Here is a 26,626-nt window from a genome sequence, read left to right on the forward strand (position 1 = left end):
GTGGTGCGTTACTGGTACAGTAACATGGTTAGTAGCTACCAAAAGTGTTTAAGGAAAGCACAACTAGTAAAACAGTGACAAGGTATGGGAATCCATGATTAACTGATGCATGTGGGGGATATTAGCCCATCTGGTTTAATCCTACGGAAGAGCTACTGTATCACAAGTTGCTGAAAAACTGCCTATGAGAGAAAGGTCTCAGAATACACAATGCACTGCAGCTTGCTGGGTAGCGATAGACTAGTCAGTCATGATATGTGATGACACAACTAGACCATGGAGCAATAGAAGAAGGAAGCCCAGTCTAACAAATGACATTTTCATTTAACAAGTAGATCCACATTTGCAGTAAAAGGGTAATCTACACTATATTAGTTTTGGTTGATATCTGTCAAAAGCAAGGCTGTTCAGCTCTAATAAGACTAGATAATTAGATGACTTCTTTGCATTTTGACACCTGCCTAAAAACTGGCAGGTACACTGGAGCGTGTAACAGACACTTTTACCTTTACTTGGACCTTGATTTCATGTAGTCCATTTATATATGTTTCCGGACTCCATTCCAATACATACAGTGGACCTGAGGAATGCTCAGCTTCTCCCAATTCTTGTCCATCTATGAACACTTTGACAGAGTTGATGGGATCCAGGGAAAACACGAGAACTCTTTAAATAAAAATCATACAAATTTTTTATTTCATATAAGCTTAAGTTTGCAGTAGATACACAACTGAATGTCTGTTTGCATGTTCCCAGTTCTAATTTCAGGGGAACTATACTGATTCAATTAGAGAAATAAATTCTGAAGGCAAACAGCTTCTGCTGTGCTCACCCTTTAGAAAACCAACAATGCTTCACAAAACCAATGTAAAGTGTAAATTAAATTGTGTCTTCATTTTTTTTGTTATCCTGTACAGATTAAATTTTGATACCTGATGTGTGTGGAGTGCTGAATACGTTTCAAAGGCTCCACTGCTGGGTTGGAATACAGAGCAGACTTGGGGTTAGTAATAAGAATTGCAGGCCATTCATCGTATTGCAGGTCAATAAAGCTGAACAGGTCATGATCAAAGGCAAATATACGGTATCTGAGAAAGAAAGGTAATGAAGAATCAAGAATCCACATTATGCAATTAGAACAAAGCTATTAACAAAACAAAAATTTATACAAAAACACAGACTATTGTGTACACCACAACAATATTTCAAGCACAGAGCTCTGGTAACCAGAAAAACAAACCAAATAAAGTTTGTTCCTTACATTTTATAAAAAAAAGAGTGCAAATCTATCAATACTGCAATTTACTGCTACATGCCTCTACAAGTGCGGTCATCTGCTACGATAAATTCTAATACATCTTAACGAACAGAGAAGTAACCTTTATGAAAAGTTACCACTTATCACCTTAAAAAAGCCTGAACTTAAGGAAATAGGGAAGCTTTCTTGGTGGGCACCATATTTAGTACTTTGAGTCAATAAGAAACGTTTTCACAAAATCTTTGCAAAAATCAAGAAAAAGGGCAGCGATTATTGAGCAGGCTTGATTGACATGTTTAAAAGCACCACTTAAATACACGATAGATTTTAAAAAAATATATTTTTATGTTCTTTGACCTATACATGCTTTCCCTACTCTCCTCTTTTTCATCACCAATTTCTCTAGCACTATATTATTATTATTATACAGGATTTTTATAGCGCCGACATATTATGCAGCGCTGTATAATAAATAGGGGTTGCAGATGACAGACAGTGACACAGGAGGAGGAGAGGACCCTGCCCCGAAGAGTTCACAATCTAGGACCTATACTTACCCTTTTCAAGCAATTTTGAACTTCTATTCGTTTTTCCCCTTTTAGTCTGGTATATATAGATCACTACAGTCATTTTTTACATAGTAGCACTATCATTATTATTACACAGTATTTATATAGCACCAACATATTATGCAGCACTGTACAAAGTCCATAGCCATGTCACTAGCTGTATCTCAAAGAGCCTCACAATCTAATGTCCCTACCACAGTCATATGTCTTTAATAAAGCCAATTCACCTAACTGCATGTTTTTGGAATGTGGGAAGAAATCGGAGTACCCGGAGGAAACCCCCCCCAAAGACGGGGTGAACCTGCAAACTCAATGCAGATAGTGTCCTGGTCAATATTTAAGAATGGGACCCGCAAAGGCCAATGTAGTAACCCATATAATCTTATTATTTTTGAAACCCCCTACAAATCTGAGCTGAAAACCTTCTGTTCTCACTGCTTCTGATGACTTACCAGTTTGTTCATGTCTATTTCCCCTATGTTCTGGAGAAGAGGAGAGTTGCTCCCAGGGGTGTAGTTGTAAAAAAAAGGAGAGGGCACAAGCCCTATTTTTCACCCTATTTATCCATGGCGAGTGCGAATGTGCATCATTGTTATGTAAACGTGCCCGCCCCACTAGACCCCTGCCTATGTGTCACGCAAAGGGGAAGAAACTTCCCCCAGAGGGACGACATGATACCAGAACCCAGTCCACTCTGCTCAGAGAGACAACCCGCCCACTTCCCTGAGCCTGCAATTCCATACAGGAGACCTGGTCCTCGGCTCTGGCCGGTGGGGGCCCCCCCCCCCAACGCCCAGAGCTGCAGCCCACCAAAGAATTCTTTGCAAAAAAATGAGTGGGCCCCACTACATTCCTAGTTGCTCTATAGTCCCTATAACACTTCCTGTACCAGGGCAATGTAGGTACTCCACCATAGATACATAACATTGAATAAGCCCTGTCACCCTAAGACAGGAAAGGGTGTAATTGGCAGGATTACTCAGTGAAAATAAAGATGAAGGGGGAAATAATGCATCCACCTAATTTAAGGACTGGCAAACTGCAATTTAGCACATTTCTGTTCTTAAGTTTGGATTTGACGTAAGACTCTTTAAAGGCATTGCAAACTATAACTGACATTGGTGCTTCATGTTAAAGCTTTATAAATCAGAGCAGTGTTATAAAGTGGCAGTCAAAATATGGATTACCACCAATTATAAACAGGATATGCTGTCAGTTTATTGGGGAAACCTTGAATAAGATACAGAACAAAAACTATTGTCACCTCCTATTCTTCATCCAGTCTCCCAGCTCCAGTTCCAAGGTGCCCTGTTGATGCTGACTATGCAGAACAGGTGCCATGCCTCCCAGAGTGTGCAGGTGACCACACATGTACGCCACTGATGAGCTAGGAAAAAAAAATACCATGGGCAACTGGTGACTTTTTTTAAATACATTTTCATTATCTACAAGAAAAATAACGACATGCGTATACATATAACTTCCGCACTGTAGGGACAGCTAAATGTTCAATATAAAGCTGAAGTCCAGGCAAATGGCCGGAAACATATTGCGGTGTGCTGTGTTACATGCCAACTGATTTGCAAATTGCTTTTACAGTCATGTGATTCAAGTTAAAGTCTTCCTCAATACAGCACTATGGGTGGGAAATAAAGCTTGAACAGGACCCTGTATGAGAATGTAAATGGACAAAAATCAGCTCTCTGGTGTTGGGTAAGCGGGGCAGTGCAATAAAGCAGAGCCCTGATTGCTCAGAGTAATCTCTCCACAAATTGGTGTGCCGTTGTAAAGGAGATTACAGGTGGTCAATACCAAGAGATTCAGGTGCATTAATCAGCTGTAAGTAAAAGACTAAATATTAAATTACTTTTACCTGACTGGAGATTACCATGAATACCATAGGTCTACCATGAAAGAGCAAAATCCTTCATAAGATCTGAAGTTCATTGAGAGGTGCACTTAACCTGCAGTTGACCACCTTCCGATTTGCGTAACAGTTTTCTTGTTCATTCTTAGAGACAAAAGAATTAGCTACAGAGTGTCATTTTGTAACATTTTTGATTTGTGGTGTGCCGCAGGATTTTTTCAATGTAAAAAAATGTGCCGTGGCTCAAAAAAGTTGAAAAACACTGATATAGGATATCAAGAAAGAAAGAAGGTCTGCAAGACTTTTATACCTGACTGTAGTCTCATGAAAATCAAAGTAATCCACGCTACAGGTAATAGCTATGGTTTATGTCCCCTTGCATATATGGGCTTATTGGTGTTTTTGTTACATATTATTATTAATAACCAGTATTTATATAGCGCTAACATATTATGCCACACTGTACATTAAATACGGGCTGCAAATGACAGACAGATACAGACAATGACACAGGAGGAGAGGATATAAACATTAACAATATGATATATGAATAATTATTAAACAATGTGTTCAATAAGAATTCCCCCTTCACCAAAAAACCCACAAATTCAACACAGGCGAGCAAAGCACCTGTGTATATGTAAGATAGAAAGGAATTTCCAAGAAAGAAATTAGAAATCTGTCAACAGCTGGGAAAAGTACCTGACTGTCTCGGTATCACCGTACAGGGGATTTAATTATATAAATCTTTGTTCTGAACACAACCAGTCAATAAAGGATTTATTTATCCCATTTTGACATTGCTCTATATGCTTTACTAAAATGCGTTTGTGATAAGGGTGCCCCATGCTGTCAATTTCTAGTATTACTCCTATTAAGCATTATTTCCTGCAGGGATTGTTTTATTGAGCTATAAATATTATTATTATTATTATTATTATAGGGGTTGCAAATGTCAGACAAATAAAGACAGTGACACAGGAGGAGAGGACTCCTCCCCGAAGAGCTTACAATCTAGTTATAATGCAGTATTAAAAGTGAGGGCATATAAAATGGTAGATTAAGCCACAGAAGTACCAAGTATGTGAGCGAGATGACTGACCTCATAACTTGCCGGATACCAGGGGAAGAAGACACAATGGTTGATGTGGGATAGTGACCAAACCACACAGATTGGTTGCTACGTAGACTTTCCACAGCCAACTCCGAGAGCTTCTGCATCTGGTCCTAGAAAAGGATTAACCACAAAGGATCACAAACATATAATAGACAAAAAACAAAGTTATGGGGATCTTTAAGATACAATGTCCGAACAAAAGCTAACAAGCTTTGAGTGACCAAAAAAAGAACTTTTGTTGTTTTATGTGCCACAAGATTTCTATGTATCTAATGCCGGAACAATTTATACAGATTCCCAGAACAGCACTTCAGTATAAATGATGGGGAGACCTGATTTTCATTTGCTGCACAGGACTTCTCTCTGTATGAAAAAAAGACTCTACCTTCCTAATTATTCCAAAGAAGTTGTAAGGTCTTTTAGGTCCTGGAGTGAGCGTTGCATCTACACAGATGAAGGAATAATTCCCAAATGGGGTTTGGTGAATATAATGGAAGGAACCTTCTTTTTGCCATCCTGAGTACTTCCTGGAAAAGAAGTTTAAGCACTTTAATATCTGGAAATTCGGTAATGTTTTCTGCTACCAAACACCTAACAATCTGATCTGAACAAGCAATAGTGCTGAATTACTTGCACCTTCGGATGCCTGCAAGTACTCATTAGGTTGGCAAATCCAATTCTTTGTCCTTATGGAGCTCCTCGAACCCCAAGCTCAGAAAGAAGATATGGCCACATCTTCTCTCTATAGCAAGACATTGACTTTTCATCAAAAACAATGTGCACTACAGATGTCTTATTTCTGTGGTCACATGACCATAGAGCATCCCTTCAGTCCCTTTGATTCAGAAAGATTACCTTGGCTGCACAAGCCATGGAACTCATATAAAACACAGCAAGCATCAAAGGCAGGGTTGGAAAACATATTTTGTTATTGAAGTGCAAGAGAAAGAGATGCATCTCTTTTAACCTTAATAGAAAAAAATGCCCCTTCTGTCCATGATTGGGGCATGCGCAGAAGCAGAAGGAGCAGCCAGAGCCTCCCAGGATCCGTGACGTAGGTATCACGAGAGGCTCTGTGCTCCCATTCAGTCGTGATCCCCTGAAAAAGGGTGTTGCATTTAAAAAAATAAAAAACAAACAACGTTTTCCCTTTACATATTAGGGTTGTCTTCCCTTTCATGTAAAATGAAAATGTTGAGTTTAGGTACGCTTTAAGTTTTCTTCATTCCCTACTATACCAAAAATGTAACAAAGCTTACACACTGCACGCAACAGTACCATGACATAGGTGGTAGAGAAGAAAGTGACATGCTCCCATCTCTACCTAGAAAAAACACTGTTTTCTTAGCCTATTGGCATAGATGAGTAAAGGAAAGGTGACACATGCTGAGGACAGATGCATTAACGCAAACCCATGCTTTGCTTTAAAGTAAATATGTGGGCAGGCTTTAGACATTTTAGCGTCTGCTTATTCTTAACAAGCTGTATTTGTAGCAACAAAAGGTCAATAAAGGCAAATCCTGCTTTGCTTGAATAATTATAGCCTGGCCGCAGAATTATTTTAGACCATCGCTGAATTAACTAAAAAAAAAAAATAAAACATACCCACTCCTAGTGCCATTTCCCACTTCTTTATCAAATAGTTTAAAAACACTGGTAGAAATAAGGTTGTATTCATCCCACATACCCCAAAGGCAACGCCAAATTTCCAGGATCTGTACCTGTAGTAGTTATTGATGCTGCTCAGGTGTGCAATGTTAAATGAATCTGCATTGAAGAAAAAAAAAAAAAGTGGTTTGAGTCATGAAGATATAAAGACGTCAAAGCAACATTCTAAGGGCATTTACAATGACTGCATGAGAAGGAAAGTGCAGGAGATGCTTAAGGAATTTTATGTTCTCTGACATCCAACAGAACACTTTTTTGTTTTATTGTGTTAACCTGTATACAGAGTATGACCTGGATCCAGAAAAGGCCAGCGCTAGCTACTGCACTTGTTGCATCTGTTTATTCACATTGTATCATCTAGCAGTATGAGAAGAGAATATGTCCCTGTTCTGATACTATTCAGAACTAGTACAAGGGACAGACACGTCTTTTTTAAAGCACAGTAGTAAATCAACTTTTTCACATTGGCCTTGCCCAAAGTTCACTATTCACATTTACAGTAAAATAAAAAAAATAATACCAAAGACAAATTATTATTACACAGTATTTATATAGCTCCATCATATTATGCAGCTCTGTACAAAGTCTACAGTCACGTCACTAGCTGTCTCTCCCAATCTAATGTCCCTACCTCATAGGGATAGTCATATGTCTTTATTACAGTCTAAGGTCAATTTTGGGGGGAAGCCAATTAACATGTTTTTGGAAAGCGGGAGGAAACCTGAGTACCTGGAGGAAACCCACACAAACATGGGGAGAACCTGCAAACTCCATGCAGATGGTGTCCTAGCCGAGATTGGAATAATGGACCTAGCACTGCAAAGGCCAGAGTGCTAACTAACCACTGAGCCACTGTGAACAAATAATACATAATAGGAAAAATAAAGAATATTACTATATAGAAGAAATAGAAGATGCAAAGTATGGTTCTTTCCTATAAAGTCATATTAAGTAGATAAGTCCATTCTTGATCAGACGAGGATTGGGGGAGGGCCAAATAATTCACATTGGAGAAATCATGAACCCAAGATTATATTCAGTAACTAGGAATAATAGCACTGGTGCTTGATATAGGCAAATAGAACCCATTGGGAAGAAAAATGGGGGGCACACATCTAGTAGAATGGAGGTAGCAGCCAAGATCTAATTTACCAAAGAGGGAGTTTGGACCACAACTGCTTCAATTATTTTTTGTGATTGTAACACACGCACTGTTGTGAAAATGTATTCATTTTGGTAAGTTCTTCTAGGCAAGGTCCTCTCCTCCTCCTGCGTCACTGTCTGTCATTTGCTAACCCAACTTAATGTACAGTGATGCGTAATATGTTGGCACTTTATAAATCCTGTTTTTTTATTAATAATATAATAATAATAATAATAATTATGATGGCTGGTAAACTGTCTGAACACAGCATTAGAACGTAATAAGGTACTGATATTTTGTTTAAAAAAATTATATTTGAAACTGTTACGCAGATTAGTAGTTCCGACCGAGGATCTTCATTTGACACGTTTGTTGTTATAGAGTAGCTACCAAAAATATTCAAGTCAGACGCAAGCAAGAAACAGGCATTTTCATGTTTCTCCTTTTGCCTATACATCATTTAGCCCAACTGTCACCAAGCGGGGGTCCGCAGCTCTGGCCGGTGCGCCTTCCATCGGGGTCAAAAGAATGACACCGCTGGGGGGTGCACCGGCCAGAGCTGCAGGTCCCCCATATGGACACAACTTGCAAGGTCTGGGCGGGTTGTGTCTCTGGACATAATATGTGACCTGCGATAGGAGAGTGGGCGGGTTCTGGCATCATGACCTGGTAAAAAAATACACCCCCAGGCGCTCTCCATTCCTCCGATGACCTACAACTGACTTCCTTACTCATAACTTACATGCATGGCTCCAAGACTTTTCTAGAGCTGCCCCAACTCTCTGGAATGGTCTTTCTCGTCCCATGGGGCTTGCTCCTAGTTCTGCACATTTAAAAGAGCACTCAAAACCCATTTTTTCAAACTTGCCTACCCATCTTTTGTCTATTGAAACTGTCACTACTTCCCACCACTACATATCTCCCCTCCTATTGTGTGAGACTTCCCCCACCTTCTAGATTGTAAGCTCTTCGGGGCAGGGTCCTCTCCTCCTGTATCACTGTCTGTATCTTTCTGTCATTTGCAACCCCTATTTAATGTACAGCGCTGTGTAATATGTTGGTTTTATATAAATCCAATTTAATAATATTAATAATAATTAATGACGTCACTCTGGGGGAAGTTTCTTCCCCTTTGATTGACACACTGCTCCCAGCACGTGTGGTTCAGGATTCCATGCATTTAGTGGTATGTATGTTTGAAAAGGTTGGCGACCACTGAGGTTAGCCAGTCTGGGCTCGAAGAAGAATGATGCAAAGAACGCTGGTCATTTCATGTAAGCATCGTTCTCTGGATCACTACAGCTGCCCAATATCGGATAACAGAAGATGTGTCAAATACCTGCCCAGAGGACTGAGAAAAATAGATATGCATGCTGTCATGGGAGGGGAGCCAACCTTGTAGTTGGAAACAACAATTTTTACAACACGGACAGCAGTGTATAAATACCGGTAATATAGTCTTACCTGTTACTAGAACAAGGGCAGGCTGGATGATTGCAAGGCTTTCAGCACAGAAGGATTCAAATGCAGAAACTCTTTCAGGTTCTAGGAACTTACTGACATGAATATCGGTGACCTGTACAAAAGAAACAAACAGATCTCTTATTTTAAAGATCTGATTCTTTTACAGCTAACAAAGCAAAATGAAAAGAGAAGTGGTGTGGTTATGACTTCATTACCCCTGAACAGATTCTTTGGGTTAGACCCTGCAATGTGAGGTGCTTTTTTTATTATTATTTTTACAACCGACACAAGCAATGTCCCTTCTGCAATAAAACAATTATTATGGCCAGTTTGGATTTTTTAGGTACATTCACTAATTAGGTACATTGCACTCTTCTCGCTGATACACGGACACCATCCTACTCACCCAGTCATCTTCCAGGTTCAGGATAATGAGCTACCTTGACAGGTAGAAAGGACAAAAATTCTCCACCCGTGCACGGGCATTTCTTCATTTCTGGCAGCTGCTGGGGGTATTCCGAGATACCCAGGATCACACTGTTTTCCTGCCCTCAGTTGTTGGGCTACATACACAGGCTCAATATTTGTCATTGAAAAAGGATCTTTCACAATCTATTCCAAAGACAAAAGACTGAATGAGTGCTGTACATACAGTGTTGGACACAACCCGTCCACTCTCCTATGGCAGGGTCAGACTTGCGATGGGATAGTGAGCGGGTTCTTGCATAATGACGTCACTTTCGGGGAAGTTCCTTCCTCTTTGAGTGACACACAGCTCCACGCGCATGTGCGGCCCTGAGCTGGTAAATTTAGTTGTCTGCCGGTCTGAAAAGGTTGGTGACCACTGTCTTAGACTTTGTACACTTGTCAGAAGCTGGGGGAGCACTGTACACACATCAGATTTACACCGCAAGACAATTCTGCTTGGGTGACAATCATGTGACGTGCATGATTTTTTAAGATTCTGATTCTATCATCAGCACCGACAGAACAGATGCAAATGCCTCACTTGGTATAACTCTTTTGCTATCTAATGATCGGTGATTGGTTTCCTCTGAACAGAAGCTCTGACAATTGCACCCCGGAGAACTATTGCTGAGGGACAGATTGCATAGCGCTCACAAGGAAATGGGTGGAAAAATCCTTGCTGCTTTTCACTCTGTAATCAGATCTCTACACACCTTGTATACAGCAAAGGTTCGTTAAAGAAAAGGAAAACAAACAATGTGCTAGAAATGACCGGCAACAACAAATATACTTTCCTTTCAAAGGTAGAGAATGCAGCATTGACAGAAAATCATTCCATACTTTTGTATTAAGAGAACCTGTTATTGTTCATGGAATAGTGATAGGGTCTCTTTAAAATGCCTCAAGTATACTGGATCGGTTACCTTGCTCAGTATGCACAAAGTACAGGTTCACTTTAAAAAAAAAAAAGTGATAGTTATATTAGGAATTATTAAAGAGCATTAAGGACTAATATAAGTTTTGTAAAATGCATTCTAACTTTGAAAAAGTGAGTCAATGTGCAGTCAGACTGCTGGTGGCTTTCACTAATTATGACTGAACACTAGAGGGCAAAGTTACTGCTAATAAAAAAAACTACATTTTCCAGCATTCCTTGCATTAGGTTACATGGATGGGTGCATTACACTTGTAGTCTCGGCTATCTACAACATAATGGGGAGGCTACAAATGAAGACATTCTGAATTCTGGCATTAAGGATATGAACCTCTCCTTGTCTAAGTAGCAAAGAACAGACTTGATCTTTCCCCGATTGGATAGTAAAAAAGAATCATTAAACTAAAAAGCATTGTCACTCTGTCATTCTGCTCTCTCCTTCTATCAACAAGCCTAGTTCACTACTTGCACTGCTCCTGCTTTCTGAGCTTTGCTGTACAGTAAACCACAAAAGCCTGATACCAAATCAATGTCATGTCTATTCTATCTATTCTAACTGCAATAAAAAGCCTGGAGCTGTGCTGTAAACAATAGAGAATACACCAAGCACACAGGACAGGGTGTGACCTCACCTGTACAGCCCAGAAGATATTAGTGAGCTCCTTCCCCTGCCATGCTGCAATCATGTCCCCTGCATGGCTGGCCCTCAGCTGAGCCCTGCGACCAGAACTGCTGTAACTGCCCAGCATTAGAGCCAGGACCAAGGCCAGCAACAACCCAACCACCACCTTCAGCATCCTTCCAGTACTGACCCAGCAACACATACTTGGCCCCGCCCCCTCATGAAAAAGCCGCTTCCGCGTCAGTCACTTCCGCCCTGTTGACAGCTACCATAGAAAGGAGATCATAGAGAGGAGACACTGGGCCAGACAAGTCCATAATTTTACAAATGTTAGTGTCTTTGCTGGACATTGTCTTGTAGCCACTACCTAGCTAAGAGTTATTATTATATGTAATATTTTATATTTCTACAGAGTTGGGTTTAATAACAATACTGTCGGTTATGAAGTGAATATTATATTCTTTTGTGTTGACATTGAACTTGATTGTCCCTAGCGGCCATCTAGGGGAAGAGCACGTCTGTCACATGCCCAGCCAGTCTGCCGGAAGGCGCGTCTAAAGTCGTAAACCACACCCCAATGACTGAGCTGCGAGACGAAGTGTCGTGCAGTGTTGTGATACTGGAGCTGGTGAGAGAAAGATGGAGAAAGCTGCGGCAGGAGGAGAGCTGAGGGGAGAGCAAATCCCCAGCCTGGTGAGAGATGACACTGAACTATCACTGTGCATATTACTGACATGTGTTGTGCATTGCATTCCCGCAAATTGTGCCAGGTGACAGAAGAGGGGCGAGTGATGGGTGACAGAAGAGGGGCGAGTGATGGGTGACAGGAGAGGGGCGAGTGATGGGTGACAGGAGAGGGGTCTGCGTCGGGTGACAGGAGAGGGGTGAGTGCTGGGTGACAGGAGAGGGGTGAGTGCTGGGTGACAGGAGAGGGGTGAGTGCTGGGTGACAGGACAAGTGACGGTGCTAGGTGACAGGAGCAGGGTCTGCAGTGCCAGACAGGAAAGGAGTTTCATGTTGGCTGCCAGGGGAGGGGTCTGCGTTGTGTGGCAGATGAAGGGTCGGCGGCAGGTGTCAGATGAGGGGTCTGCGTCAGGTGACAGGAGAGGGGTTGGTGCCAGGTGACAGGAGAGGGGTTGGTGCCAGGTGACAGGAGAGGGGTTGGTGCCGAGTGACAGGAGAGGGGTCTGTGCCGGGTGACAGTAGAGGGGTCTGCGCCAGGTGACAGGAAAGGATATTCATGTTGGCTGCTAGGAGAGGGGTCTGTGCCAGGTGACAGGAGAGTTTGATGTCCTGCAGGTAATTGGTAATACATCACTGAAGAAAGACATTTTTTCCAACCAGTGTTCCTCCAGAAATTATTAGGGGTTCCATGAGAAGTGGGGACAATTGCAGATGAATCCCATTAATATGAGGGGACATCGCACTGGCTGTATGGGGTCTCCTCTCCCACTGACAAACAATATAGATATTTCTCCAATTGATATACAATGTACACAATCACTATACAAACACCAACAATGGAAGAGGTCACTTCTACATGCTGAACTCACATCAACCCAGCTCTTCATTCTCTGCAATAATTGTACACTGAGTTTGATTATCCTGCAAATATCAGCATGGAGTTTGTCAAATTGCTCCAGTTTCCTCACAGCTCTAAAACAAAATGGGAAGTTGTTTTCTATTTGTTTTTTTTTTTTGTGGTTTGCTTTTAATATTTTTACACAATAAGTGGACAGGAACCGACATGAAGGGGTTCATATAAAGTGCTCAGTAATGGCTCAGGCACAATATAAATACTGGAAATAAAGTAAAGGTCATACCACTGGAGTCTGTATTTTATGAATGGGTATAGATTAGAACCTTCCCTCTAATTATTATTATTATTTGTATTTATATAGCGCTGACATATTATGCAGCGTTGTACAAAGTCCATAGTCATGTCACTAGCTGTCTCTTAAAGGGGCTCATAATCTAATGTCCCTACCATAGTCATATGTCAATAAGACAGTCTAAGGTCAATTTTGAGGGCAAGCCAATTAACCTAACTGCATGTTTTTGGAATGTGGGAGGAAACCAGAGTACCCGGAGGAAACCCACACAAACCCAGGGAGAATTTACAAATTCCATGCAGATTATGTCCTATTGACAAGTAACTATCCTGAGCAGTGTTTCACAGCCAAGTTTCTTTCAGAATTTATAGGATTTCCCTGAGCAATGGCATACCTGGCATATCCCTGCATCCTGAAGCTCATCTTCTGATCTCTTATCTTCTTTGTTAAACAGAAAAGTAAGATGACATTCCCAAATATCTCTACAAATCTCATGGGAATAATCATTAGAGGTATCTGTGCCTCCTTTAAATAATCTCATACTGCAGATGGATGATTATGAGAATACATGCAATACAGAAGGTTGGGCACAAATAGGATTTCCAAATGTTCCCTTTAAGATGGCAAACTTTTTACTTTTATTCTTTTAGTAAGTAAGCGTATTGTACATAATTGTTGTAATTCAGTTGCTTTGCAGTAATCAGATGTTCCATTTCTGTGACCATCATACCTAAGGGACAAAGTTTACAGGATGAGGTTTAGTGTGTTATGTTTGTTTTTTGCATATAATGTAGGCATGCGGTGTGTTTAATGTTTTGGGCACAGACATTCTTCTGGAGCCAATGTTTCCTTTTCTTTGGTGCTTACTTATATAAGTTGGTAGCAGAAGGACTGATTATTGCTTACACAATGAACAGTAACCATGCAGCAGTCATGGCCATCTTTTATCCTGCTGACTTGTATTGGGTTTCTCTTGGTTAGTATATGTTATTTTTGCTTTTCTAAGCTGCCAATAATATTTCCATGTATATTCCTGAAGGGTATGGGCGTTCCATCCTGCCCGACTACTGGCATTATTGTTTCATGCTGTGTTGCAGTCTCCCAGACAATGGGATGTTACATCTGGCTCTCTTGTTTATTTTTATTGTAAATATTTTACTCATTGCACAATGCCAAGGGCAGTGAAACACGTAATAGGCAACTCAACCCATTTTACTGATTGTGGCAGGCAGAAATTTTTTTAAGCCGGGCAGTAAGAAATTGTAGGTGAGTGGCACCCCCTGTATTGTGACCTAACTCTTCAGTAACTACCCAAAAACAGCCAGGTGGTCACCGAAAAGTGCTGGGTGGTAAGCCCAGCTAAAAGGGAGAACACTGTAACATATACTACTGTGTAAAGAAATCCTATAAAGTGTGGATGGGTCAGGGCACCACAACAATACTAGATGGGAACTGGTAGCGTGAACTATTGAATTATTTTATTTTCAACATAAAAATTCCTATTTGCCTTGTTGCAGCAGGAAGAGGCTCAGTAATACTTTCTTGTGTGTTTTTGATTATTTGAAAAGAAAATGGATTGATAAGCATACATAGGTACCCAAATGCTGCCCTCAAAAAAGATGAAAAGAAAATAGTGTGATCCGCCTCTATTCCAATATTTTAGATTGGCTTTAGGTAAAGTATTATTATTACACAGTATTTATAAAGTGCCAACATAAAATGCAGTGCTGTACAATGTCCATAGTCTTGTCACTAGCTGTCCCTCAATGGGGCTCACAATCTAATGTCCCTACCTCAGTCATATGTATTTAATACAATCTAAGGTCAATTTTGAGGAGAAGCCAATTACCCTAATTGCATGTTTTTAGAATGTGTGAGGAAACCAGAGTACCCAGAGGAAACCCACACAAACCCAGGGAGAACTTACAATTTCCATGCACATTGTGCAGTGAGCAGTGTTTCTCAGTCAAGGTTTTTCCGGAAGTTTATAGGATTTCCCAGAGCAATGACATACCTGCCATATCCCTGCATCCTGAAGCTCATCTTCTGGTCTCTTATCTTCTTTGTCAAGCATAGTCATTTGTTAATTTCTTCATGTATGGTCATTTTTTAAAATATATTCTAAGCTCAGTTTTTAGGGGGAAGCCAATTAACCTAACTGCATGTTTTTGGGATGTATGAGGAAACCCACACAAACACAGGGATAACCTGCAAACTTCATGCAGATAGTGTCCTGGCTGAGATTCAAACCTGGGACCTTGCACTGCAAAGGCCAGTGTGCTAACCTCTGACCCTCGCATCTTCTTTATTTGTCAACAAGATGATTTGGTTATTAAAGGGCTCCACGGGATTATTACTTTTGGTTAACAACCATTGCAAAACTTCTTGCTGTTACACCTTAGGACTGCATGTTTTGTTGATGGAGCAGCCATTTTACTGGGGCATCTGGATTTTTCCTAAAGCATATATGCCAGTTGTATTTTTATTTTTTGTTAATGCTTTTGTAGTATCATGTTTTTTGTGTATGATGGCTTTCATAAACTGCTGCTGCTGCTTTATGTCCACTACCAGTCATTTCATGGTACAAAGCAGTGTGGTGCTGACATGAACAGATATGACGATGATGAAATAAAGCAGAGGATAAGATGAGTGTGTACACCTGGTGTGGTCTCTGAGCCATGTTTTATAACACACGTACCCTCTGTCTAATGTCTGACACTGAACTTACCCTGCCAGATGCAAGATAACTTAATTTCTCATATTGTTCTTGTACATCTTGCCCATGTGTTTGTAGAATTAGTCATTACTGATAGTATATAGATAATATTCCTGCCGTGTTCATTAAAACATATCAACTTTCATTACTGATTAAGTGAAGAGAATGTTTGGTTCCTGGAAGTAACTTAACCTGTTTTTTTTCTGTGGAGTTTATAAAAGAAAAAATAATTAACCTTTATATGAAGAAGGCAATAAAGTGTTTAAGTCCTGCCGTTGTGTTGGGCATGCTTTGTTTTTGTGTGCTATGCACACCAGCCACTAATACGTAGGGTATAGTGGGCTTTCAGGGATGCACCTTTGTAGGCTTAACTGTAACTTTGTTAGTGAAATGTCACCATAGTAATACAGAGTAATTAGAAAGTGTGAAACAGTAAAACATAATGCTGCAGGTACAGTTAGTTTGGGGTGTTACTGGTGCACTATGGAAGTTTAGGGGCAAATAAACTGGAGAATAAGAAGTGATAGAATGCCCTTTTTTGGTAATATTAAAGGTAATATTAAGTACATTGACTCTGATTTTATAAAGCTTTCCAAAGCTGGAGTGGATACACTTTCATGAGTGGAGCTGGGTGATCCAGCAAACCTGGAATTGATCTGATGTAGGATTCAAAGCATTTGCTAGCAAATAACAAATTACTTTAAAAAACCATTCCAGGTTTGCTGGATCACTCAAGTTTGATAAAGTGTATCTTCTCGAACCTTGGAGAGCTTTAATAAATCAGGCCCATTGTGTGCTTCACATTACTAAACCCAGTAACTCACTAAACCTCATGAAGTAATCAAAATACCTTCCTTTATTTTCCCTGACTGAGCTGAGTTCTTTCATTTGTGTCTCACATGCTCTCCCTCCCAAACACTGCAGCTCACAGTAGGAAGGTTTCAGCAAGAACAAACCTGGAATGGATGTGATCCAGACTTGAAAAATTTTGACCACTATTTATTTTTAGGAAATCCATTTCAGGTTTATTGGTTCACCTATGGTAGTCTATAATCTTCAGTATTGTAGAACAATAAATCAGGCTCAGTGATGTGAGTCCAGAAATCAGTGGTCAGGTGCCCAGTGACAAGCTATAGACTTGTGAGAGAACGGTTACGCTCTCCATAGCTTCTTCCCAACCCTCCGTAGCACACAACACATCCTACATGAGAATGACAACTCTAATCTGAACATATGAGCAGTACAAGTTATGACTTAGCATACTGAAATTCACAGCTTCATATTTGGTATATGAAGGGGTGGGTTAGTGAACTGTGTGTTTCTCAAAGTAGAGTAATTGCAGAGCTTGGATACAATGAGTGGATGGAAAAGAGCAGGAAATAAAGAAGGGTGTATAGAGATTTCCCAATGAAACAGACAGGAAAACGAATGTCTGCTTTTAATAAGTGTAGGATAAGACGGTCTAGCCAGATTTATTTCCTGCGTGTGTAGCTTGCTTTCTTCTTTGTAGTGCCTAGCTTTTCCTTTTATCTCATCGTACATCTCCCCATGCAAGGTCTGTTTGAGTCAAAACAAGAACAGTTCTGTAGTCTCTATTGATAAGAAACCACCACCTAGCCTTTAGATGACAAAAAAGAGCCACAGACCCATTCCTACTACTTCTCTGTGCTTTGCTTCCCATTACGCCCACTCGTTATTGTGCTCATTACCTAGCATTGTGTTAAACAGCCTATTCTTTGTATGTGTAGCCTAACACACCACACTGAAATGTAGTGCATGCTGTGATTTGAAATGCACCACACGCAGCAGTTTTTAATAATGGCCTGAAAAAATAACTGACACCATGCTGCCTAATAGTATGTTGAGACGAACATCTGTCCTAATTGCATTTATTAACTTAAGAACAAACCTACATTCCCTATTCCGTATGTAACCCGGGGACTACCTGTACAGAAATCTAAAACTGTACATGTACATATAATTTTAAAGCCTTTCTTACAAATTTATTTAAGGATCAAGCCCATTGATCTTAAAGTGGAACTAAACTCGTTGGTGGTGGTGAGCTTCTGCAGTATTCAGCAGGTAAGTGCAGCCACTCTAGGACTTGTCAGCGCTGTGTCCTCAGAAGTTTCAAGTACCTAATACTGTAATATGTGATCTGTAGTTGGTTTCATTCACATGTACAATATATGTAGAGAAAAGACCGGTGTTTTTCTCTTTTAAAAGAATATTATTGAATAGTGAATTTTGTCTATCATTATTATGCAGAAAAACTATATTTTTATGATTACTTTGCAACTATTCTGGATAAAGCTGTGCAAAAATATCTTGTGTTTACTTTTGGTTGATTCCAGATTGTGTATAGGTCACCATAGCCCAAAGTATAATTGGAAGATTATGCCTTGAGGGGTTATGAAGTCTGGGGATTAGCGGTAGCTCAATTTTGGGAAAATTAAGATTGTTTATTCAAAGAATGTTACTGTATGTCAGATTCACTGCCTTATGAAGTGACCCATACTTCCTGTGAGGTTGACATCTTGTGCCAACAGTTGCTGCAGAAGGAAGTTGAATAAAATGACATTAAATGCAAAGCATCCTCTAGAAAATAATGATAAAGGCTCAATGAAAATGATTCAAGGTAAATTATTATTATTATCATCCAGTATTTATATATAGCCGACATATTACAACAGCACTGTACAAAGTCCATAGTCATATCACTAGCTGTCCCACTGAGCTACAGTGCTGCCCATGTATACACTCCTATAATATCACACAATTTGTTTTAAATAAATTTGCACTATTCTTTTCTTTAAGGCATAATAAAAGTAAAATCAAAAACAACTTATATGGCACAGTATATCAGTAGTACTAACACATGAGTGTTTATTGTAACATTTGTATTACTTGTTAATCCTTTCAGTAATTATTCGGTCTTCAGCAAAAATAGCTCATAGAAGGCTAAAAGAAAGCATTTAGGACTGGCTGGGGGCTTACAATGCTCAATGTTTATATATTCAGTGTTAACCAAAAAAGGAAATAACACATGCTGCTTCAACTGCTTTAAAAATTGGGTTTGGGCTTTAAATCAAAACAAAGTTAAAAAATAAAAAAGGATTTTTTATTGTTGAAGGGACCGGCAGAGTCTGTTTTGAATAAACTTACCGGTCTGTTTCCTATTTTTTTCCCCACTAAACTCACCTTTTCTTCCTCCATCGCTGGTTCTGGGATCTTCACCGAGTCCGCTCCTGGGTTTGGAATGGTTGTCAGGCCGGAACATTGCAACGCCAATGCAGGAGTTTTATTGCTGACAGTTTGTTTTATTACAGAAGGGACATCGTCTGTCACTACTGCGATAACGAACTTGGCTGCTCGCAATTGTGTTTTATTTTTTACATTTGGTTTCATATTAATTTATTTATGTAAATGCTGTAAATATCAAGTCCATACATCACTCCCCTCTGCACAGGTACTGCTGTCCAATGGTGGTTACATTTTTTATATTTATTATTATTATTTTTATTATTATTAACAAACAGTATTTATAAAACACAAACATATTACGCAGTGCTGTGGCACAGGAGAAGGAGAGGACCCTGCCCCGAAGAGCTTACAATCTAGGAGGTGGGGAAGCAACATACATAGGAAGGGAGATATGGAATGGTGGTAGGTAATAAGGGTTTTAGGAGACAGAAGAAGACGGGTAGGCAAGTTTGAAAATATTGGTTTTGAGTGCTCTTGTGCAGAAAGTAGCAATTCTTCATAGATATAGTACGATGAATGTACTACTTTGTATATTGTTAGCCAGATTACGAAAAGAAAATGAAGGAAAAAAAGCCTTAATAAAACTAGACTGATGAGTCCAATTTATCTTCTTGAACTTAGATAAGCTTTAGGTCCAGTCTAGTCAGCACTGAGATCATAGAAACCTTGGCTTGAACAGGCATATAAAAAATGATATTGTTGAACTTTCATTATTAATGTATGAGTATCATAAAAGAAGCATCTGTTTTTATGAGGTTAAGGGGCAGAATTTAGCTTTAAGATCTTGTGTACCAGGCTTCAGACTCAGAAAGAAGTAGTATTGCAGTTTGCTTTTTGTTGCATTGATTGGTTTTGTGTAAATCTGCTTGTAAAATGCTTTAAACTCTTTACATTTACAATGGGTTGTGTGAGGAAGGACAGTCATTGGGAAACAAACAAATGCCACTACTTAAAGTAATATTGGATGATACTTACAAAATGAATATAAATATCCTAACAATCCTTACAAGTGCCCTGTTTTTTTTGTTCGAACCTGGTGCCCTGGCTGCACAAATCAGGTCTGGTAGTGGGCACTAGTTCCTGATATTCTGTATATAGCATAATGGCACATGTTACTGGCATGCCAGATCGTAAAGCAAAACTAAACTTTGTTTATATTCACCTGTCCTCGTTCCCTCACAGGTGGCACCATCTTCTTCTCTTATTCTTTTTCTTTTATATTTAAACAGGATTTATATACTGCCAATAAATTACGCAGCACTGTACATTAAATAGGGGTTGCAAATAACAGACAGATACAGACACAGACAGTGACATAGGAGGAGTAGTTGATCCTGCCCAGAAGAGCTTACAATCTAAGAGAAAGGAGTATTTTGATATCTTCCTGTCTTGGAAGTATTGGCCGGGATCATGTAACTTATTCAGTCCACAGGTGAGTATTACAGAAGGGATATGACCTGTGTCTTTCTGCAATAAAACCCTGCCTGCCTGCAAACATTTAATTTCATTTTAAGTGTTAAAGGCACAAACATCATTCTGTAGGCAATAATTTAATATTTCAGGGTGCCTACCCTGATTGTTAGAAAGTAAAAATACTGTGTACATATTTATACACACTCAGGACTATATATGCTCAGCACTGGCTGCAGGAGTGTTATACAACATCTCAGACCTATTTGTGGTCTTGTTTCCTCATCTGCTATCTATTGCCTTTTAATAGTACCTTCTACCCAGCTGTGAGATGCTAATCCTGCAAATCTTTTATCTATTTATAGAGAGAAGATTATCCCTTATATATTAGATTATCCCTTATAAATGAGAACAAGGTGATCCAAATGAATTATCAATACATATACTGCAGTATGTGTATTGTCACAAACCAAAAACAATACCTTAATATCAATGTTTCTCATACAATCTCCATTTATATGTCAGGGCACATTGGTTCCTCTAAACTGTTGTGTGTATGTGTGTGTGTGTGTATATATATATATATATATATATATATATATATATATAATAAGGGCCCATCACTTCCTGCAGTGAGAGATGAGGTTCCTGCACCCTCTTTCATCTTTGGCTTTCACCATGAAAGATGTCTTGAAATAAAATTGACAGGAAACTCTCATCTGTGCTTCTCTTCTAGTCCTTTTTAGATGTTGTTTATACTAGCTATTGAAATGGAATACTTTTTATGAGTAGGCTTGACTGCCTTTTAACCAAAACAAATCTGAAACCAAAACATATCTGTGCTAGCTTCAGAAATCAGGAAAAACCCTGTTCTCTGTGATGTGCTGATCAGATTGTAATATGGAGGTCTATTTATAAATCAATGAATTTCACTAAAACATTCCTTGGTGGAGAATCTTCCAGGTCCATGTGTTTCAGTAGCAGTAATTGATTCTCCACCAGGGAATGTCCTAATCACTGATTTATGAATAGTCCCTAAATATTTCATGTTTTTCCAAATGCAATTTCTAAATGGATATCATTTTTTCAAGCCGCTGCATAACCAATGTTTGGAGTGGAAAAGAGTGATCGTCCCTACTAGAAATACCCTCCTCAGTTTATGCAACTTCATGTCATCCTTTATTGCTTTATATGTTATTACCTCCATTACATTTTTTTACAATTTACAATTTTATACATTTAGGGTTGTGTAGAGGCCATAACACCCATTCAGTGTCCCTATTTCTGTTTTATTTTATTTAAAAAACATTATTTGGGAGCTTAGCTTAAGTTGGTAACATTTACCTGTATTAAAAGAAAAAGTCATTTACAGCAAGTGAACAAATGTATTTACAAAAAAAACTTTCATTTTCTATGTTATAAAATGATTGTAGAGTTATCTGCTCATTGAAGATAAACATGTGCAGAGTATTTGTAAGGCCATTAGTGATTTGTAAATGATGGTTATTAATTATATCTAGTGTTGGTCGAATATCTCACTATTCGATTTGACAGCTATTCGATCGAATGAGGGGTTATTGTTTGGGTGATCGAATGCCGAATTCAAACACCATTAAAGTCAATGGTGGGAAAATTTGGGTTATTTTTCCGGACTGTGGAAAACTGCGGGAGCAATCAGGGGAGCAGAGCTGACAGCTCCGCTCCCCTGATTGCTCTTGCAGCCCTTTACTAGTTGTTTGTGTTCTTGGATATAGTTTCTCTATCCAAGAACACAGGAGTCCGGTGTTCCTAAATAGAGAAACTCTATCCAGGAATAGGGATAGTGCCCCCTGATTGCCTGAGGAAAGCTTTCCTCAGCCAATCAGAGAGCACTAGAGGTTTTGAATGGGTAAACTTGTCCCAATTTAACCTCTAGTGCCCTGGGACCCCACACTGACAGGAGGATTCCCACGGCTGTGCAGGATAACCTTGTGGGATAACCTGTAAAAAAATAAAAGTTAGTTACACAAATCACACACATTCAATAAATTACTTTACCATGAAATTTTTTTTTAACACATTTTTTTATGCACAAATTTATGCCATCGAATCCCGTGTTTTTCAGGTCGGGTCTATCCAAATTCGAACAGCCATATTCGGGTCGAATATAATGGATAGATTAGAGAAGATGGTAAATCTGTATGCTGGTAGTGTTTGGGTTGAAAGGCTGACCTGACCTTTTCCATTTGTAGTTTGCCCAAATGCCAAGACCAGCTTTATTTGTAGCTCTGTTCTTGCACCAATGTATATTATTTTTTCTGTTGTTGCATGCCTAATAGTGTTATGGATATAGGAATCTGCCAAGTTAAAACTTTGTGTATAGTGGGGGCATTTTTTTTTTGGTTAAGGAAATTACAGTAAAGAGGAGCTAAACCTGCTCCACTGTCCCTGTTCCTGCCCCTGTTCCCTCGCAGGGTGCCACCATCTTCTTTTTTTCTTCTCTTCCCCATTCATGAGAATCCTTGAGAATTCAGGCAGGTAGGCGGAATTATTGCAGGAGGGACATTGCCTGACACTTTCTGCAATACCCACCTGTCTGATCGTAATTTTTTTTAGTTTTGCTTTCAACAATTTTATCTGCTTTCCCAGCTGTCTTTCATGAACTACAAACCACTTGATAAAAGATGGTGGCTCTTGAAGTCCAAATCTGGAAAATGGAACAAACATACAAATGAAAGTATTTTTTTTTAATTTGAGCTGATAACTTCCCGTTCTCCTTTCCTCTGCTGATTATTCAGTTAGCTTTGTTCTTTTGTAGTCTGTACAACTACGCACCGCTTGCTCTTGTGCCAATTTTTGTCTTAGGGTGTCAGTGCTAAACCTCTAAAGTAATAATACACTGAGTAAATGTTGTCACCTCAGGACACTATGCTACTGGCAGAATTGCAAGGTACAATAAAAGAAAGCTTGGAAAAGTACAAGAAATGCAGCCACATCTAAAGAATGGTATTCAGACAGATAGGGCCTGATTTTCTAAAGCTCTCCAAGGCTGCAGAGGATACACTTTCATCAGTAAAGCTATGGGATCTAGCAAACCTGGAATAGATCAGATCCAGGACTGAAAACATTTGCTAATAAATCGCAAATGACTGAAAAATCTATTCCAGGTTTGCTGGATCACCCAGCTTCACTGAGGAAGGTGTATCCTCTCAAGCCTTGGAGAACTTAAATAAATATATATAATTATATATAATTAAATCAGGCCCATGGGGGGGGGGGGACTTGAGGTATTCAAATTGTATATATTTTATGTTTATTCACCATGCTTCCTTCCATGCTTCTGTAATTTTAGAGGTTTATGTATTGTACACAATATTTTTTGTAGGGAAAGCTTATATTGTGCGTCCTGTGTCTCTTGGCTGTACTCCAAAAAAACATGCGTTCTCACGCTCTATACTGGAATATACTCAGACATGACTAACTTCCACAGAACTTTACAGAGGAACTCATTAAAAGCAGATCGTGCTTGTGGTCTAGCAGGGCATTCTCCAACGCAGGTTTCATTTACTTTTATTCTTTTATTGTGGAAACGTCAGATGGCAAATAGAAGTTGTAGAGCCCAGGAAAGAAACTATTCCTGAGCCAATAACAAAGGCATCATGAGTAGCACGTCTCTTGTGTTTGCAAAAACAGACGAGGCCAGGTTATGTAACCCATAGCAACCACTCAGCTGTTTCCTAGCCCTAAACTCTGGCATTTGTTCTTTCAGTTTGCTATTACAATCATTTTATATTTTCACATGGATTAAATTAGAGTGTTGAAAGTTAAACTTTTCCTTTTATTGAAAATAAACAATATAGGGAAATTCCAGACTTTACAGAGTTGTTCTGAATCACTTTCAAAAAGCCCACATTTTCAAAAAAACTACCAAGTGAATAAATCTGAATGGTAATTAGTGTTAAATTGGACCTTTCAGTAAAATGCAATGCTTAATGTCAGGGTTCATTTCCTTTGTAGCAGATAGTTGGTGCAAAATATACATGTAGAAAAAATGGTTACATTTATACTCCATCTTCTGCATCATTGTGCAGGATGTCATCGTTCTTCCCAGAAGATTGCTAGGGAATTAGGGAAAAAATCCATTCAGTCTTATACAAAGCTTCCAAAGTTTGGGTTGTTCTGTATTTCCCTCACTTTCAATGAGTAGTACAAAGGGTAAAGTATTAATCAAAATTTCTCCTCAACAGGATCTTTTATCTGCCAGTGATTTTATCCAGGGGATGGGCCTGAACAATATAAGCAGACCTTTCATTTACCAACAGGATATATACGTTTATATACTGAAAATAACACTAACACTCCTCTATACCTAAACAAATAAAAATAAGATTAATGTTGACGTGTGAAGACAAAGGTCACAATTGGGGATTTCTGCTAACACATGCAATAATAATAGAAAACAAACAGTTAATGACCAATCAACGATTATTTTGAATGATCGTATTGTGCGCAGTTCTGTACATGCTGAAACGATACGATCATTCAAATAATCCACCAATAATGTACACATACTAGATACGATCGTTTGAACGATGCAGGAAGTGATGTGTACCGGAGAAAGTGTATCACACAATGATCACTGAACAACCGTGCACACAATAGATAGCGAACTATCGTCGCCCAATCAGATCTGCCGGGACAGTCATTCGTTTCCAGCGACATTCCTCATTTCATCTGCGTCGTTGGTCAGTCGTTGTTCACTTTTTTTGTTAACAGTTGTCAGACAATCGGTTGTTAGTCATTCGTTTCCTACGACAATTATTGCATGTGTGTACGTAGCCTAACACTCCTCTATACCTAAACAAATAAAAATCAGATTAATACTGACTTGTTGATGTGTGAAGACAAAGGTCACAATTGGGATTTCTGCTGCTAATCTATAAGGAAATGTAAGCGAGCAGAGTTAGTGCTCTGTTTGAGCTTCCTACCCCACATCAGGCAGGAAAAACTGATATGATTGAGGAAGACTCTGATACATGGAGTGATTACGGTATATAAATAACAGGTCTTACGCAACGTGCAACTTCTGTATTTTTGTTATTACAATCCCAGGATTTAATTAGCTAGATCTGTAGGTAAAATAGAAAACTCCCTTGAATGGAATCCTGTTTATCTGCAATGGATTCTGCATTTTTCTTTTTCATTAACAATCTTATTTATACTTGCAATGTGTCTTTTAACTTGCAAACACATTTAACTTTTTCAGGAAGAGTTTTTTTTTAATGGGACTGCCTGCTTTGCTTTTTCACGTCCTAGCCCTGTCCTTTTCTGGGAGTGTCTGATTACTGTCTGTGCTGGCCCAGCCCTTCCATTCACCTCTTCACATAACTTTAAGAGTAGCTTCCAGGGAGGAACACAAAATACTATAGGGCAACATTTCTCAACCAGGGTTTTGTGAAACCCTAATGTTCCTCCAGAGGTTGCAAGGGATTCCTTGAGCAATGAGCAGTTTGTGCCTCTCGGATCAGTTTATGTGACACCAATGATCTTTTTGTCTATCCGTAAGGGTAACATTCTTCCCACTGGCCATCAGCGTAAGAGGCATTCTATCTACTGACCACCACACTAATGTACTGTGAGCTGTGGACATATACTAATTATAGAGGGGGTTTCCTGAAGACCTGAAAGTTATTTCAAGGATTCCCCGATGTTAAAAAAGTTGAGAAAGGCTGCTATAGCGTGTCACCTGAATGACAGCTCTGAGTCTTATTAATCTGCTGACATTGCATTCAGGAAGGTAGCACCCAGCAGGCTTTTACAGGTAAATAACATGCATACCATAATAATACAATTTAAATGCAAACAAATTCTTATGGAAAGATTCCTATTGAAATAAATGATCTAAGGAGAGAGGCTTTTTTTTAAAATGAGAACTAACAGGAAGTTGTGTGTTATGTATTCATATAAATTCTTGAAATGTTTTCTACATTTAGGTATCCTAAATCCCCGATTCTTTATTATGGTTCAACAGAAACGAAACTGGGAGAGGCTGACCAAAGGGAAAATTTTATATTTTTGGAATCATTTGTGGCATTTAAAGCCAGAGCTGCAAGGAAAGCATGCTAACCTTTCTGCTAGCTAGTGATGTGACAGTGGACTTTGTAAAGCTCTGTGTTATAAGTCTGCACAATATAAATACAAGTAAATTAAATAAAATGAATCATCACAATATTGTTGCAATAATTGGTCTCCTTTTACACAGAAAAAAAGTAAAAGTGCGGGTGAATAAAAAAAAAATACAGCTGTTTTGCTAG

At 39.2% G+C, this 26,626-nt stretch overlaps 2 protein-coding genes across 3 annotated transcripts in view; one reads left to right on the top strand and one right to left on the bottom strand.

Annotated features, from left to right (window-relative positions):
• Positions 1-24: 24 nt before the first annotated feature.
• TMEM62 (transmembrane protein 62) lies at positions 25-11,286 on the bottom strand. Its single transcript, XM_072427644.1, has 8 exons — positions 11,122-11,286; positions 9,088-9,199; positions 6,533-6,578; positions 5,197-5,338; positions 4,797-4,921; positions 3,092-3,214; positions 933-1,088; positions 25-666 (listed from the first exon to the last, which is right to left on the bottom strand). The coding sequence occupies exons 1-8, from the start codon at positions 11,284-11,286 to the stop codon at positions 462-464; spliced, it is 1,074 nt and encodes a 357-aa protein (XP_072283745.1). The 3' UTR covers positions 25-461.
• A 358-nt stretch (positions 11,287-11,644) lies between these two features.
• The window catches only part of UBR1 (ubiquitin protein ligase E3 component n-recognin 1), a 59,656-nt gene continuing 44,674 nt past the window's right edge, over positions 11,645-26,626 (top strand). Inside the window, exon 1 of one of the 2 annotated variants that reach the window (XM_072429036.1) lies at positions 11,645-11,804. In XM_072429036.1, the coding sequence (XP_072285137.1) occupies positions 11,751-11,804 (54 nt within the window). In that variant the 5' untranslated portion in view covers positions 11,645-11,750. The remainder of the gene's footprint in view (positions 11,805-26,626) is intronic. The other variant, XM_072429035.1, reaches the window with a different exon arrangement.

This window comes from Pyxicephalus adspersus, chromosome 12 (assembly GCF_032062135.1).
Source record: "Pyxicephalus adspersus chromosome 12, UCB_Pads_2.0, whole genome shotgun sequence".
NCBI lineage: Eukaryota > Metazoa > Chordata > Amphibia > Anura > Pyxicephalidae > Pyxicephalus > Pyxicephalus adspersus.